General features: G+C 42.7%; 1 protein-coding gene across 1 annotated transcript in view; it reads left to right on the top strand.

Moving 5' to 3' along the window:
- Positions 1-17,910, top strand: part of LOC126165666 (gamma-butyrobetaine dioxygenase-like) — a 207,110-nt gene that overhangs the window by 133,273 nt on the left and 55,927 nt on the right. Inside the window, exon 4 of the mRNA XM_049920339.1 lies at positions 9,033-9,235. Within this exon, the coding sequence (XP_049776296.1) occupies positions 9,033-9,235 (203 nt within the window). The remainder of the gene's footprint in view (positions 1-9,032; positions 9,236-17,910) is intronic.

Raw genomic sequence — 17,910 nt, 5'->3', positions numbered from 1 at the left:
GTAGGTGGTGGTGGGAGGGTGCATGGGACAGGTTTTACACCGGGGGCAGTTACAAGGGTAGAAGCCAGAGGGTAGGGAAGGTGGTTTGGGGATTTCATAGGGATGAACTAAGAGGTGACGAAGGTTAGGTGGATGGTGGAAAGACACTCTTGGTGGAGTGGGGAGGATTTCATGAAGGATGGATCTCATTTCAGGGCAGGATTTGAGGAAGTCGTATCCCTGCTGGAGAGCCACATTCAGAGTCTGATCCAGTCCCGGAAAGTATCCTGTCACAAGGGGGGCACTTTTGGGGCTCTTCTGTGGGAGGTTCTGGGCTTGAGTGGATGAGGAAGTGGCTCTGGTTATTTGCTTCTGTACCAGGTCGGGAGGGTAGTTGCAGGATGCGAAAGCTGTTTTCAGATTGTTGGTGTAATGGTTCAGGGATTCCGGACTGGAGCAGATTCGTTTGCCACGAAGACCTAGGCTGTAGGGAAGGGACTGTTTGATGTGGAATAGGTGGCAGCTGTCATAATGGAGGTACTGTTGCTTGTTGGTGGGTTTGATGTGAAGCTGGCCATTGGACAGATGGTCAACGTCAAGGAAAGTGGCATGGGATTTGGAGTAGGACCAGGTGAATCTGATGGAACCAAAGGAGTTGAGGTTGGAGAGGAAATTCTGGAGTTCTTCTTCACTGTGAGTCCAGATCATGAAGATGTCATCAATAAATCTGTACCAAATTTTGGGTTGGCAGGCCTGGGTAACCAAGAAGGCTTCCTCTAAGCGACCCATGAATAGATTGGCGTACGAGGGGGCCATCCTGGTACCCATGGCTGTTCCTTTTAATTGTTGGTATGTCTGGCCTTCAGAAGTGAAGAAGTTGTGGGTCAGGATGAAGCTGGCTAAGGTAATGAGGAAAGAGGTTTTAGGTAGGGTGGCAGGTGATTGGCGTGAAGGGAAGTGCTGCATCGCAGCGACGCCCTGGATGTGCGGAATATTTGTGTATAAGGAAGTGGCATCAATGGTTACAAGGATGGTTTCTGGGGTTAACGGATTGGGTAAGGATTCCAGGCGTTCGAGAAAGTGGTTCGTGTCTTTGATGAAGGATGGGAGACTGCATCTAATGGGTTGAAGGTGTTGATCTACGTAGGCAGAGATACATTCTGTGGGGGCTTGGTAACCAGCTACAATGGGACGGCTGGGATGATTGGGTTTGTGAATTTTAGGAAGAAGGTAGAAGGTAGGGGTGCGGGGTGTCGGTGGGGTCAGGAGGTTGATGGAGTCAGGTGAAAGGTTTTGTAGGGGGCCTAAGGTTCTGAGGATTCCTTGAAGCTCCGCCTGGACATCAGGAATGGGATTACCTTGGCAAACTTTGTATGTGGTGTTGTCTGAAAGCTGACGCAGCCCCTCAGCCACATACTCCCGACGATCAAGTACAAGGTCCGGCAGAAAAACCTCCCCTTTAAGGAAAGCTAATAAAAACAAAACCAAATAAGGTAGAACAATTTTATTTATACTAAATAAAAGTACATATTATGCCATTTTAGAAAATACTCTTATGGTCTTACTTTTTAAATAAAACATCCCTTAAATGGCTTCCTGCACTGTCGACACACTGATTGAGTCTTTCCCTGAAGTTATTCATTACTCTTTGAGTCATTTCAGGTGGAATAGCTTCAACCTCTTGTGTAATTGCTTCTTTCAGGGCTCGTAAAGATTGTGGACGTTGTTCATAAACTTTTGCTTTTAAATAGCCCCAAAGAAAGAAATCACAGGGCGTTAAGTCCGGCGATCGTGGGGGCCAGCCAATGTCTCCACGCAACGAGATCACATGTCCAGGAAACATTTCCTTCACCAATGCCAGTGACTGCCGCGCTGTGTGGGCTGTAGCACCATCTTGCTGGAACCACACGTTCTCTATTTCACCAAAAAGCTCCCTTAGTTGCGGTTGGAGAAAGTCGCGGAGCATGGCACAATAGCGTTCACTGTTGACGGTTAAATTCCTGTCATTTTCTTCGAAAAAGTAAGGACTGATCACTCCGGAATTGTAAACAGCACACCATACTGTTACTTTAGGGCTATGAAGTGGTCGTTGATGAAGTTCTTGGGGATTGTGTTCACACCAGTACCTGCAATTTCGGCTGTTCACTGTTCCGGCAAGGTGAAAATGTGCTTCATCAGAAAAAATCACAATATCGTTGGGACGAATGTTCCGAAGAAGGTCTTGGCACAAACTTACACGGACACCACACTCTCGTTCACTCAGTTCCTGCGTAGTTACAAGTTTGTAAGGATGCATTTTAAGATCTCGATGCAAGATTCTTCTCACACTTCGATCAGATATCCGTAATGCTGCCGCATGCTTTTTAGCGGATCGTCGAGGAGATTGTTGAACTGAAGCTCTAACTGCATCAACATTTCCGGGGCCTGTTGCAGTCCGTGGTCGTCCAGGTGGTTTCCTTTTTAATGCGGAACCTGTCTCACGAAAGTTAGCAACCCAAGAATAAATTGTTTTCTTATCGGGAACAGGGTCCCGTCGTCCGAGCGCAAAGCAAACGCGAAAAGCACGTTGAGTATTAATAGGCGATTCGCCATTTTGAATAAAATCTTTCACTACGAAGGCACGATGTTCACCAGACCACGCCATGGCGTACACTGAAAACGGCACGTAGGCAGCTACTTAACGACGCGCCCCCCACCACTCTGCTCCTTCTACTGTCCGCTGCACGTTACTTTGTAATCGGGGAGTTTTTTATGCCGGACCCTGTACCACGGTCGTGGAACCCTTGTCCGCCGGAAGAATGACGATGGATTGGTCAGCCTTGAGATCACGGATAGCCTGGGCTTCAGCAGTGGTGATGTTGGGAGTAGGATTAAGGTTTTTTATGAAGGACTGAGAGGCAAGGCTGGAAGTCAGAAATTTCTGGAAGATTTGGAGAGGGTGATTTTGAGGAAGAGGAGGTGGGTCCCGCTGTGACGGAGGACGGAACTGTTCCAGGCAGGGTTCAATTTGGATAGTGTCTTGGGGATTTGGATCATTAGCAGTAGGATTAGGATCATTTTTCTTCTTCGTGGCAAAGTGATATTTCCAGCAGAGAGTACGAGTGTAAGACAGTAAATCTTTGACAAGGGCTGTTTGGTTGAATCTGGGAGTGGGGCTGAAGGTGAGGCCTTTGGATAGGACAGAGGTTTCGGATTGGGAGAGAGGTTTGGAGGAAAGGTTAACTACTGAATTAGGGTGTTGTGGTTCCAGATTGTGTTGACTGGAATTTTGAGGTTTTGGAGGGAGTGGAGCTGGAAGTGGGAGACTGAGTAGATGGGAGAGACTGGGTTTGTGTGCAATGAGAGGAGGTTGAGGTTTGTTGGAAAGGTTGTGAAGGGTGAGTGAGTTGCCTTTCCGGAGGTGGGAAACCAGGAGATTGGATAGGTTTTTGAGGTGGAGGGTGGCATGCTGTTCTAATTTGCGGTTGGCCTGTAGGAGGATGCTCTGAACAGCCAGTGTGGATGAGGGAGAGGAAAGACTGAGGACTTTTATTAAGGATAGGAGTTGATGGGTGTGTTCATTGGCTGAGTTGATGTGTAGGTGAAGGATTAGGTGGGTGAGGGCAATGGATTGTTCAGTTTGGAATTGGTATAGGGACTGATGGAAAGAAGGGTTGCAGCCAGAGATGGGAACTTTAAGTGTGAGGCCTTTGGGGGTAATGTCAAATGTCAGACAAGCCTGAGAAAATAAAATATGGGAGCGTAAACTGGGTAGGGCGAAGGCCTGTTTGTGGAGGGAATGTAAATAAAACTTAATGGGGTTGTTGTGGGGGTGTTGTGAGGGTGACATGGTATTAGAAGGTGGAAAGTGTAACATGAGGCTGAAATGAAAATGAAAATAAAACTATATGGGGAGAGATAAAGGTGAACTAGAAAGCAATTGGAGATCTGGTGTGAAAAAAGGCAAAAAAGTGTTGGTTAAAGCTGGGCTATGTTGATCCTATGGTGAACTTGGGTTGGTAGACAACGATGTGCACAAAGGTTAGGTGGTTGTGGTGCCCCCAAAACACGTTAAAAGGTGGAGAAATTCAGGAAAATTTCGAAAAACTGCGTGTAAATGTATTAAAAGGAGTGGTTTTGTGGTGGCAGAATATGAAAATGAGGCTAACAATTGTCTGACGAAGAAATAATGACGTTAAAACCTGTGGGAAGCGGCTAAAATGATCAGTGATGTACTTTTGCCTCGACTGACATCTCTGCCAAAACTCTTTGCCTTTACAAATGTCTGTTTGTGTCTGTGTATGTGTTTGGATATGGGTATGTGTGCGAGTGTATACCTGTCCTTTTCTCCCCCTAACGTAAGTCTTTCCGCTCCCGGGATTGGAATGACTCCTTATCCTCTCCCTTAAAACCCATATCCTATCGTCTTTCCCTCTCCTTCCCTCTTTCCTGATGAAGCAACTATTGGTACGAAAGCGTGAATTTTGTGTGTATATTTGTGTGTCTATCGACCTGCCAGCGTTTTCGTTTGGTAAGTCACGTCATCTTTGTTTTTTGATATAATTTTCCCACGTGGAATGTTTCCCTCTATTATATATATATATATATATATATATATATATATATATATATATATATATATATACCTAAAAACAAAGATGATGTGACTTACCAAATGAAAGTGCTGGCAGGTCGACAGACACACAAACGAACACAAACATACACACAAAATTCAAGCTTTCGCAACAAACTGTTGCCTCATCAGGAAAGAGGGAAGGAGAGGGAAAGACGAAAGAATGTGGGTTTTAAGGGAGAGGGTAAGGAGTCATTCCAGTCCCGGGAGGGGAAAGACTTACCTTAGGAGGAAAAAAGGACGGGTATACACTCGCACACACACACATATCCAGCCACACATATACAGACACAAGCAGACATATTTAAAGACAAGAGTTTGGGCAGAGATGTCAGTCGAGGCAGAAGTGCAGAGGCAAAGATGTTGTTGAATGACAGGTGAGGTATGAGTGGCGACAACTTGAAATTAGTGGAGATTGAGACCTGGTGGATAATGGGAAGAGAGGATATATTGAAGAGCAAGTTCCCATCTCCGGAGTTCGGATAGGTTGGTGTTAGTAGGAAGTATCCAGATAACCCGGACGGTGTAACACTGCGCCAAGATGTGCTGGTCGTGCACCAAAGCATGTTTAGCCACAGGGTGATCCTCATTACCAACAAACACTGTCTGCCTGTGTCCATTCATGCGAATGGACAGTTTATTGCTGGTCATTCCCACATAGAATGCATCACAGTGTAGGCAGGTCAGTTGGTAGATCACGTGGGTGCTTTCACACGTGGCTCTGCCTTTGATTGTGTACACCTTCCGGGTTACAGGACTGGAGTAGGTGGTGGTGGGAGGGTGCATGGGACAGGTTTTACACCGGGGGCGGTTACAAGGGTAGGAGCCAGAGGGTAGGGAAGGGGGTTTGGGGATTTCATAGGGATGAACTAAGAGGTTACGTAGGTTAGGTGGATGGCGGAAAGACACTCTTGGTGGAGTGGGGAGGATTTCATGAAAGATGGATCTCATTTCAGGGCAGGATTTGAGGAAGTCGTATCCCTGCTGGAGAGCCACATTCAGAATCTGATCCAGTCCCAGAAAGTATCGTGTCACAAGTGGGGCACTTTTGTGGTTCTTCTGTGGGAGGTTCTGGGTTTGAGAGGATGAGGAAGTGGCTCTGGTTATTTGCTTCTGTACCAGGTCGGGAGGGTAGTTGCGGGATGCGAAAGCTGTTGTCAGGTTGTTGGTGTAATGCTTCAGGGATTCCGGACTGGAGCAGATTCGTTTGCCACGAAGACCTAGGCTGTAGGGAAGGGACCGTTTGATGTGGAATGGGTGGCAGCTGTCGTAATGGAGGTACTGTTGCTTGTTGGTGGGTTTGATGTGGACGGACGTGTGAAGCTGGCCATTGGACAGGTGAAGGTCAACATCAAGGAAAGTGGCATGGGATTTGGAGTAGGACCAGGTGAATCTGATGGAACCAAAGGAGTTGAGGTTGGAGAGGAAATTCTGGTGTTCTTCTTCACTGTGAGTCCAGATCATGAAGATGTCATCAATAAATCTGTACCAAACTTTGGGTTGGCAGGCCTGGGTAACCAAGAAGGCTTCCTCTAAGCGACCCATGAATAGGTTGGCGTACGAGGGGGCCATCCTGGTACCCATGGCTGTTCCTTTTAATTGTTGGTATGTCTGGTTTTCAAAAGTGAAGAAGTTGTGGGTCAGGATGAAGCTGGCTAAGGTAATGAGGAAAGAGGTTTTAGGTAGGGTGGCAGGTGATCGGCGTGAAAGGAAGTGCTCCATCGCAGCGAGGCCCTGGATGTGCGGGATATTTGTGTATAAGGAAGTGGCATCAATGGTTACAAGGATGGTTTCTGGGGTTAACGGATTGGGTAAGGATTCCAGGTGTTCGAGAAAGTGATTCGTGTCTTTGATGAAGGATGGGAGACTGCATGTAATGGGTTGAAGGTGTTGATCTACGTAGGCAGAGATACGTTCTGTGGGGGCTTGGTAACCAGCTACAATGGGGCGGCCGGGATGATTGGGTTTGTGAATTTTAGGAAGAAGGTAGAAGGTAGGGGTGCGGGGTGTCGGTGGGGTCAGGAGGTTGATGGAGTCAGGTGAAAGGTTTTGTAGGGGGCCTAAGGTTCTGAGGATTCCTTGAAGCTCCGCCTGGACATCAGGAATGAGATTACCTTGGCAAACTTTGTATGTGGTGTTGTCTGAAAGCTGACGCAGTCCCTCAGCCACATACTCCCGACGATCAAGTACCACGGTCGTGGAACCCTTGTCCGCCGGAAGAATGACGATGGATCGGTCAGCCTTCAGATCACGGATAGCCTGGGCTTCAGCAGTGGTGATGTTGGGAGTAGGATTAAGGTTTTTTAAGAAGGATTGAGAGGCAAGGCTGGAAGTCAGAAATTCCTGGAAGGTTTGGAGAGGGTGATTTTGAGGAAGAGGAGGTGGGTCCCGCTGTGACGGAGGACGGAACTGTTCCAGCAAATGTCTGCTTGTGTCTGTGTATATGCGGATGGATATGTGTGTTTGTGTGAGTGTATACCTGTCCTTTTTTCCCCCTAAGGTAAGTCTTTCCGCTCCTGGGATTGGAATGACTCCTTACCCTCTCCCTTAAAACCCATATCCTTTTGTCTTTCTCTCTCCTTCCCTCTTTCCTGACGAGGCAACCGTTGGTTGCAAAAGCTAGAATTTTGTGTGTATGTTTGTGTTTGTTTGTGTGTCTATCGACCTGCCAGCGCTTTTGTTTTATTTGGTAAGTCTCATCATCTTTGTTTTTAAATATAATTATATTCTCAGTTTTATGTACTGTCACAGTAGACATTTTAATCTGCTTGTCTTTTTTTTTTTTTTTTTTTTTTTTAATTAATAGCTCTTTGAAGGGACAACATGGCTTCATTAACAGAACATGTTTTTCCAGTTTGGGCTGCTGATGCCAAAAAGCGGTTGTTAAAAATGTCAGTAATTATTTCTAACAAAGAGATAGAGGGGCTGGCCAGTACTTACCTCAGCTCAGTACAGCCGATAGATACACATAAAACAGAACCGAAAATTTACATCCCTAGCTTTTGGAACAAATGTTCCTTCATCAGGGAGGAGAGAGGGGAAAGAAAGGGAAGAAGGGAAAGGAGATTCAGTTACTCACAACCCAGGCTATGAAGCAACAGGGAAAGGAAAATAGGGAGGGTAGCAAGGATGGAGGCATGGTTGTCAGAGGGAAGCTTGTGTGTGAAAGATATAATTATTTTTACAAACTGCAAGCTCCGGAGATCTCACAGAATCTTATACTCTGTGTTTCCTCCCTAACAGCATTTGAGCTTGTAATAAATATAAATCTCAATTGAATCGTAAGTTATACAACTACAGTGCAACTCAGATAAATATCTTCCATATATACTTCAACTTCATGTGTAGGGTTTAGAGCAGGGTTCTGTTTCTGGTACAAAGGCCTTCAAAAACTGCTATTACAACCTATGATTTATTGTCAAATACATGCTTTTTTAAGGAAAGTTTGTAATACTTTTCCTTTTCTAGACTGTGACTGGATTTGACTGAGGCACAGATGACACATGAGAAAAGTTTAAGGCATGTCACAAAGAATATTGATGTCACCATTCAAAATAGCCATGCAAATGAGAGCAAGGTTTGTAGATGCTGGGAGCATGTTCTCATGCCCACTTCACCCACGGTATTGGCTGGCACTTTTTCAGTACCTGAGGTCATCTTGAATAAAATTTTATGCCATTTTGTGCCTTTCCAATAACTTTGGACTAGAATATAATTATTGTATACAAAAGATCTGAATGAAATATTAAATGATCTTTTCTAGATGTAAGGCAGATGCAGACTGTAAATGTTGTTGTCATATACTAGCAACATAAATATTCAGCAAAATATGGTGAGAAATGTTATATTGTGTTACTTGATGAAAAACACAGAGAATCATTTTTAAATTTACCAGATTCTTGATACTTTCACATCACCTTCAAAATAAAACAGATTGCTCCAGATGTTGCTTGTTTCTGTCTCACTTTCTAGCTTCTTTCAACTCTTTGTCCGAGCAACCTTCTTGCGAGCTATTCTTACAGCATCCTTTTTGTAACTTTTTCTTGCTGATCTTCTTTCTACTTTCTTCCACTTTTTATGTGTTATTTTCTTCTAATCCTACTTTTACTACACCTCCTTCTCCATCACAATATAGATTAGACTTTGTATCTGTTCCATCTTCATCATACTTTCTGTTTATAACATTAACTATCTCTTTTTGTTGTTTGTTTTACTATCTCATGTTTTTTACATTGTTCTCCTCTGTTTTTGGCATTTGATTATTGTTTTTCTCCTCCTCATATTCCACCATATTTCTTGTGGCTCAAATTCAGTCTTTCAAATCTCTCATTGTTTCTTTCCCCTTCATATGAAACTGGAGGAAATGCACATAATCTCGCATATTCTCCTGTTCTCTCTGCCTTTCTCTTTAAACCAGTACTTAGATTTTATTTGTCCACAGGTGGCTGACAGAAATTTAAATATCAAGTGGTCTGACGGACATAACAGCAGTTTTCAATTTGAATGGTTAAAAGAAAGGAACTTCACTTCTGATAAACAGAAGCAATGGTTGAACAAGACGTACAGGGCACCAAAGGAAACTTGGAATACACAAAAGTTCCAGTCTATAATCAAGCGTTTCAAATTTGATGACATCATAAAAAGGTGAATAGCACACAAAGTAATTGGAAGATTAACACAAAGGATTAGCCATTACGTCCCTAGATGAAAGTGATGGATCCAGAATGAAATTTTCACTCTGCTGTGGAGGTTAAAACTGTGCGCTGGACTGAGACTCAAACTTGGGGCATTTGCCTATCATGGGCAAGTGCCCCAAGTTCGAGTCTTGATCTGGCACACAGTTTTAATCTGAAAGTGTTGGAATTTGAGAAGGTAAAGTTATGATTTTTAGGCAATTTATGTTCAGAGTTTTTCAATTTGCTACAAAACAAGCTAATAAAATTAACAAATTAATAGTTTAGAGTATCATAGATCACACAAAGAAGACTGTTATGTTACTGTGGCAGCAGTTTTCATGTGTCAACTGCTCCTATCTTGGCATCCTTCTCTGTCAACCACAGGCCCACTTGCCTTTGCGTTTTCATATGGTTGCCATTCTTAGTTAACATTACTGTCAGTGCAATTGCTTTTAAAATGAATGTTTATGTATTAATGAAACAAACATTTTATTCCTGAATCTGGAATGTCTGCTATGTTCATGTCATGAGTTAATTTCCAGGGTATTGAATGAAAGACACATCCCTTTATCTTAAAAAAAAGTTCAGTCTCATTTGCTGATAAATATGCCTGTACTTCCAAAACAGAATAATAAGTCATTTCTGTGAAAGAAATGTGTATACAGTGTATCTAAAAAATACTTTTTGCAATTAAACTCTGCTACTAGCTGTAGAAAAATATTATGAACATGAGTAGGAAAGTCATTAAAAATATTCACAAAATAACTTTTGCTACAAGCTGTTGCATAACTTCTAAACAAAATATTGTAAATCCCCTTTTATTAACTTAGTGGTTTTGTCACAGTAACAGTCGACCTATTTAAAAATATGCAACATACAAAAGTAAGCTTCATCATTGTTTTTGAAAGATAAGATGGTACACCAGGTCACATAAACAAATGCCATATGTATCCACACCTGTTGCTGGTTCAACAGTGGGAAGAGGTGTCGGTGGAGGAAGAATGACCCATGTGCAGAGTGCCAAAGAAGAGAGAGTCACAGCAGACTGGTGTGCCTGAGGTTATTTGAGTAAACATCATGATGGCAAACAGACATGTGGTTGCCAATGGAAGTATGGATCGGCATCATGCAGAGCTTGTATGATGAAGATGACATGTCTCTTTGAATGGTTGGTTGCAGGTATTGCATGTTCTGAGAAGGATGGCAGAGCATGAAGAATGAAGGTTGAAGTGCATGGCCTTACACATCCATGAATGGAAGCATAAGAAAAGCTTAAGGCATGTAACAAAGAATATTGATGTCACCATTAAAAATAACCATGCAAATGCTAAAAGAGAGCAAGGTTTGTAGATGCTGGGAGCATGTTCTCATGCCCACTTCACCCACAGTATTGGCTGGCACTTTTTCAGTACCTGAGGTCAGTACCTGACCTGCTGTTAGTGGTCAGATGCATAATGGTGTCAGATGTAGTGTTCACACAACATATTGGCCATGCTTGGGCCCATCAAATGCTCCATGATGTGTTGGGTTACTGAAATTTGTCTGCAAGGTTGGGAACCAAAAACCTGACCCCAGATCACAAGAGTGCAAGAATGGGAATCAGTCTTGATCACTTGATGTGATACAAATGACAAGGAAATGAGTTCCTGTTCAGAATCATCACAGGTGATGAGACATGGATGTGCATTTACCCCAGAATACAAGGCTGTCTCAGTGACATGGAAGCATCCCAGTTTACCAATGTGGAAAAAATTCAAAATACCTCCCTCCACAGAAAAGGATATGGCCACAGTGTTCTGGGATATGATAGATGTGAATCTCCTTGCTTTCCTCCAGAAAGTGGCTATCAGTGTGGCATGCTGCTGTGACACTCTCACCAAACTCTGACCCACCATTCAACAAGAGAGACCAGGACTATTGAATGAACGTGTTGTGCTGTCCAAAGCCACATACAGTAAGACTCATACAGGACCAGACTCATCAGTTCGGATGGGAGATATTAGATCAGGCAGCCTACAACCCTGATCTTGCCTCATCAGACTTTTACCTGCTGCCTGTATTGAATGCCACACTACTGGAACATTACTTTGAAACCAATGCTGAGGTAGAGCAGGCTGTGCAAAAATTCCTTGTATCACAAGGCACCAATTTTTCTCAGAGTGGGTTCTTGAAATTGAGTGCACACTATGACACATGTCTCAATGTCAGTGGGGACTATGCTGAAAAATAGTGCTAGGTGTATAGTTCATGATGCCATGGTGCAATTGTTTTTGGCAATCAAGTTTCCATTTGAGAAACAATGATGAAACTTACTTTCGGAATATCCCCCCTCACATGATACATGAATGTTGCAATTAGATGCAGCATGATATATGAACAGTCTCTTGCAGGTAGATGTGTTGTGAACATGGCAGCACATTATGAATTAACCTATTCTGAATATGGGATGATAACTGGTGCAAGACGCGTAGGTCATAGCATATTGGAGATTACAAGAACTTGGGTTTCTAAGATCAACAATATCTATGGTGAATCTTCAATATTGCAGAAATAATGTTTTCACGTGTATAACGTGCCACACAGGTTTACTACAAGCATTTGATGAATGGACATCAATTACCTCCACAGAGACATACAGGGCAAGCAACAGTCTACTGTATATCAGATCACTGCTAATCTTTGCTAGAACTCTACAGACATAAACGCACGATGCAGGTTTCACCAGCCGATGATTGTCATCCCATCCTTCTGTAGCTTTTGAGCACTTAGTGTATAAAAACATAAATTACAATAAATAACAACAAAGAAGTATTCAGTTACCACATGCAGAGTATTAAAACAATGACTACATCTGTTTCTCTGATGCAGGAACAAAAGAAAAGAAGAATCTAAGTAGCTCAAGTCTGAGATTATTTGGTAGTATTTTTAGCAATAATGAATAGATGATTACTAGTAGTAGAGGATGCAACTTTTTTGTTAATGGCATTAAGGAACTGGCACTCTCCTAATGATTTTCCATTCATTTCATTATCATAATCATCCATATAGATATAATCATTACCATCATGAATGACAAAAATTTCATTGTGAAGTATTAGTACACAACAATGTCCACTGGAATAATTTTACGTACAGAAGGTTCTCTGCTCAATATGAGTTTTTGTACTGGCACATGACTCATACTTCAACCTGAAATAATTATAAATTAAAGCTTTTATGCTATTTTATATAGTGCTAAAGAACTATTATACATTTGTAATCAGTCTTAATCCCATCACTCAAGACAGAACATGAAGCCAGTACTGTTAAAGATTTCACTATATGTAAAAGTCTTGCAGATGCCTGTTAATTTGCTCTGTGGTGTAACTTTGTCCACTTACAGTGCTACATACTACTCAGTGATGAGACTAACGGCTGTCAAAATATTCACAGCATACAGAATGTTCAAAGCAGTTTTGCACCACCTACATATCTGTCAATATGTGTTGGTTTAGACTCAACAGAAGCAAGAAATTAAAAATAATCTTTATTAAAGATTTAAATAAATAAAACTGAAGTACTGAGAACCACAAGGGTCCAAAATGCAGAAACAAAATTGTGAGAAAAATAGATGTTTGTAAAATCAGATGTACAGGGAAACCATCTGTCAAATAGGTATAATTTTTTTTAACCAAGTCTCAACATCCTATACTTCCTATGAAAAAATAATGTACTGTCTTTGGTATGAAATATGAATTAATATTTAAACTATATTTATTCTTAATGTTCATTCACAAAATTTTCATATACAGGCTAGTAACAGTAGTGTCTTTTGACTGTTGTAAAGTTTATATTTAATGTGAAATTAGAATCAAAACATTCTCAACAAGAAATGTTCTCCAAAATTATTAATAAAGAACAGATACAAAATTCACCACACACACAATTATGACCTATTCAAACACTTCATGGTCCTCATTATCATCATTACCATTAAGCACATTCTGTTGCTTGAAGTTCAGATAAAACTGCTGATACACCTCCGATTATGGAGTGTTACTGTTACACACATGATGTAGAGACTAAATTATGTTGTAAACTCTAGATAACAACTGAGCACCACAGAGCAAGAAAACTATGGTTTATGCATTGGCCCTAACAGAAATTAATATCCAAGAAATTGATGAGACACATATTTGTGAATGTTCATATATACAACATGAGGCTGCAGATACAGATAAAGCTGCTTCACCATAAGTTCAATACTCATCAGGAGTCTGCATACATACTACAGTCTCAAAATTAATGATAGTGTGCTTTAGGCCCTTATGGTTCTCAGCACCTCAATTAAAATAAATAAAAACAACACAATAATCAAAATTAAGTGTTCTTACCCACGAACACTGTAATTCATTGCTCAAACAGTACACGTACATGGAAGACAAGATACAATACAATAGCAATACACAAGTGGCCAGCAGAGCCTTGCACTGGCCTATGTAGCCCTTAGTTTCAACAGGGGGCACAGCTGACAAGCTGAGCGCACAACTGCTGTTATATTAGCAATCCAAGTGGTCTCTAGTGGTCGAATAGAGCACAAACTTCGCACACAAACTATGAAGCACTGCACACACATAATGGGTAGTTGCAACACCCCTCTTCCCTTGCAAAGAAGTGAGCACTGCGCTCATGTCCATTTCTTACGTGGTCAGTGTAGGTTGATCATGCAACATGCTGCCATCAGTGTGTATGGTCAGAAGTGGGACGATTGTGGGAAGGTATGGTGCCTGCCCTCCTTTGAGAGGTGATATGGTAGGACAGATGACACTGGTACAGTATCCATTTCCATGTCCGAGTCCAACTCCAGGGAAGGAGGGTGCGGTAAAGGCAGCAGAACAGGCAGTGCCGGCTGTGACGGAGGTGGTCGCAAGGTACCACCTATGACAATACAGGAGCAGGGGTCCCACTGTGGCCCCAACAGCTGAAGGGGGCACCCACAGCAGAGGAGACAGAAGTGAAAATTTGGCAGCAGTGGTGGAGATGGTGAGGGCACCGCCACCTTGTAGGAGAAGGCCGGGCAGATGGGAGATATAGAGGGGGGCAGACGTGCACCCAGTGTGCAGCCTCTCATGTCAGGTAGTAGGTGGTTGACGTGTCGCGACACCCTCCCCCCAGCCAAACAGATGATGTACCCATTTCATCCGGCAGCCAAACCCACAAGTCCAAACAGCTATGCCAGCTGGAAGCATTTCTGTGCTGGTACTGGCAGATGGCATTGCTTCGGCTGAAACAGATGTAGCAGACATCGAGGCTGAGGACTGTGCAACAATTCTGCTAGACTCTTATCGTCAACAGTGGTGAATGTATAAGACCTGAGGAACTGCTTCCCCGTTCAACTGAGGGTGGAGAGGAGGAACCATGACATGGAGTGAACACCATGTTTTTTTTATAAAAATCTGCAAATTCCTGAGATATGAACTGGGGGGCCATTGTCTATAACTAAGGTACCATATTTACTCAAATCTAAGCCGCGCTTTTTTTCCGGTTTTTGTAATCCAGAAAACTGCCTGTGGCTTAGAATCGAGTGCAAAGTAAGCGGAAGTTCTGTAAAATGTTAGTAGGTGCCGCCACAAGTAACTTTTGCCGTCGAATATATGTAGCGCTACACTGGCATGCTTTGCAGGCACAAAGATAAATACTGGCGCCAAAACCTCTGCGTCAGTAAATAAATTAAAAAAAGAAAAAAGGTGGAAGACGAACTTTTTTCTACGCCCCGAGTTTCGACCACTGCATTTTCATACATTATCCAACGAAGTAATTACAAATTCCGTATTGTTCATCTTCGAATGTAGCAGCCTTTCAATGTACTATGAAAATCCAACTGGCAAGACTGTTTGGGAGGTTTGTCAATATGGCCAACTCTACGTTCTGAATTTTTTCCTACCTGTGACAAGACATGGTTGCTAATAGGAACTTTTATGAATTGTGAATCACATGCAGTATTCTCTTCATCATAAGAATAATACGAATATAAACATTTTACCATGCATTCTTTTGTGTTTGCTGCTACTTCATTTAAATCCTGTCTGCTTAATAAACTACGAAACTAGAGTGAGACAACAGCAATCGCGGAAGAATAAACATATTAGTATTATTCTTACGCCGATTAGAGATACAGTCAGAAATGAAGCACGACAATTGACTAGATTTTTAAATCTAAGATGACTCTAATTTCTGTGCAGAAGGTAATGTACTAAAGAGGCATCTGCAAAGATATTCAAACGGAGAAAAATTTTCGCTAAACTCTCCTTCACAACATCTTCTATCACACGCAGTCTATTATTTGGTTCTTGTTGATCATTATCAAAGAAAGCAGCAGTGTAAGTAACAACAAATTGCAGTCTCTTGCCATTGTTTCGCTAATGAGACAATTTTATTTATTTTCAATTGGAAGCGGTGGTAGCGCGTATAAAAGCAAGCCATGCTGCGAGCGGCGACAGGTCGTAAACACTCATTATCAGAATGCGACAAACAATGCGTGACAATGCATTTTCAACTTAGAGTGACGAAACACCTATAACAAAGTAACGACACTTATCAGATCAAAGAAAAATAAGCAATCAATTCAACCCACCAGACGAAGCACGTGATAAAGGAAGGGTACTCGTATAAATACGGACGGAGCGCCTGACGCATAGCAATGGCTACCTGGTAATGCTTAACTGCGAAGCTTACGGCTCGAACCAAACTACTGTAGCTGTATCGCCATTCATTCGACCTAAATTGTGGCTCATATTATAATGGACCAACTTTGTTTCGATTTGGACGTGCGGCCTAAAACTTTTCTCTCCCCTTGAATTTCGAGTCTCAAATTTCAGGTGCGGCTTAGATTCGGGAAAATTTTTTTTCCTTGATTTCGAGTCTCATTTTTCAGGTGCGGCTTAGATTCAAGTGTGGCTTAGATTCGAGTAAATACGGTATACAGAAGACCTTCCATCGCAAAAAACTTTTGACAACACTGAAAAATTTTTGCCACCACAGAAGTAGACAGACAAGGCACCACATATGAAAACTTAGAATAAGAGTCAATTACAACAAGCTAGTAGAAATTCAGAAAAGGTCCTACAAAATCTGCAAGAATTCATTCCCAACACTGCTGTGGATTTGGCCACAGTGACAAAGAAGCTTGGAGAGCCTCCTGACAGGTGGCACACAGTGGACAGGCTGCAACAACTCATGCTATTTCCCCATCAATGCTTGGCCAAAAGACACGTTGGTGAGCCAACGCTTTTGTACGTGACACAACCCAGTGGTCCACATGAAATAAATGCATAACCTCATGTCATAGGACTACAACCTGGGGAACAGTGTCCTCTTGTAGCTAACAGCAGTACTCCTCCCAAAACTGAAAGATGATTTTGTAATGCAAAATAATTTCTCAAAGAATCAGAAGCAAGGCCCAGAGGTTTGTCCAGCCAGCTGTGTTGCACACAAGAAACAACTTTACTTAAAATGGGATCCACAGCTACCACAACTGCAGTTTTAGTGGCAGTAATATGAAAATTGTAAAAAACATTCTGAGCTTCCACATCTAAACAAAAACAAAGCAATTCTTCTTTATCAAATGCTGTATCTGGGCCAGTTGGCTAATGCGATAAGTTGTCAGCATTTGCATGTTGCACCGCAGGTTGAAAATTTATCTCATAATTGTATTCTAACAGGAAAAGATCCCACCCCTGTAAGCAATGTGTGGATTTGTCCAAAGGGTTAAAAAGAGACACCAGTGATTTGTGGTCTGAGACCATTTGACACTTGGACCCTTATATAAAAACAGGAAATTCTTTTTAGAGCATATGCGATTATCAAAGCCATTTTCTCTGTCTGAGAATAATGTTGTTGCAGTGTATTCAGTGGTATATGCAATAGGATGTTCAGATCTGTCCGCATACTTGTGAACAAGGACAGCATCAAGTCCAAACTGAGATGTGCCTGTCCCTAACGCAAGGTGCTGGCCTGGCTGAAAAGTGGCCAAACAGGGGGCCAACACAGCTTTTTTTCAACAACTTGAATGCCTGGTTACAAGCCAGGGCCCAGTGGAAAGGAACATCTTTACATAGTAATGCATGGACTGGTTGTGACACAGTAGCAGCATGTGGTATGAATTTGTGGTAGTATGAAATTTTGTCTAAAGACGATCGTAGAGATGCTGGATGTAGTCCTGTGGAACGGCTTGCCATGCCATTTCCACCTGGCGCCTCAGTTGGACCAGCGTTCGTGCTGGACGTGCAGACCGCGTGAGACGACACTTCATCCAGTCCCAAACATGCTCAATGGGGGACAGATCTGGAGATCTTGCTGGCCAGGGTAGTTGACTTACACCTTCTAGAGCACGTTGGGTGGCACGGGATACATGCGGACGTGCATTGTCCTGTTGGAACAGCAAGTTCCCTTGCCGGTCTAAGAATGGTAGAACGATGGGTTCGATGACGGTTTGGATGTACCGTGCACTATTCAGTGTCCCCTCGACGATCACCAGTGGTGTACGGCCAGTGTAGGAGATCGCTCCCCACACCATGATGCCGGGTGTTGGCCCTGTGTGCCTCGGTCGTATGCAGTCCTGGTTGTGGCGCTCACCTGCACGGCGCCAAACACGCATACGACCAT

Source organism: Schistocerca cancellata, chromosome 1 (genome assembly GCF_023864275.1).
Source record: "Schistocerca cancellata isolate TAMUIC-IGC-003103 chromosome 1, iqSchCanc2.1, whole genome shotgun sequence".
Classification (NCBI taxonomy): Eukaryota; Metazoa; Arthropoda; class Insecta; order Orthoptera; family Acrididae; genus Schistocerca; species Schistocerca cancellata.
Note: the sequence above shows the minus strand (reverse complement) of the source record. Positions and strands in the feature narration are given on the sequence as shown.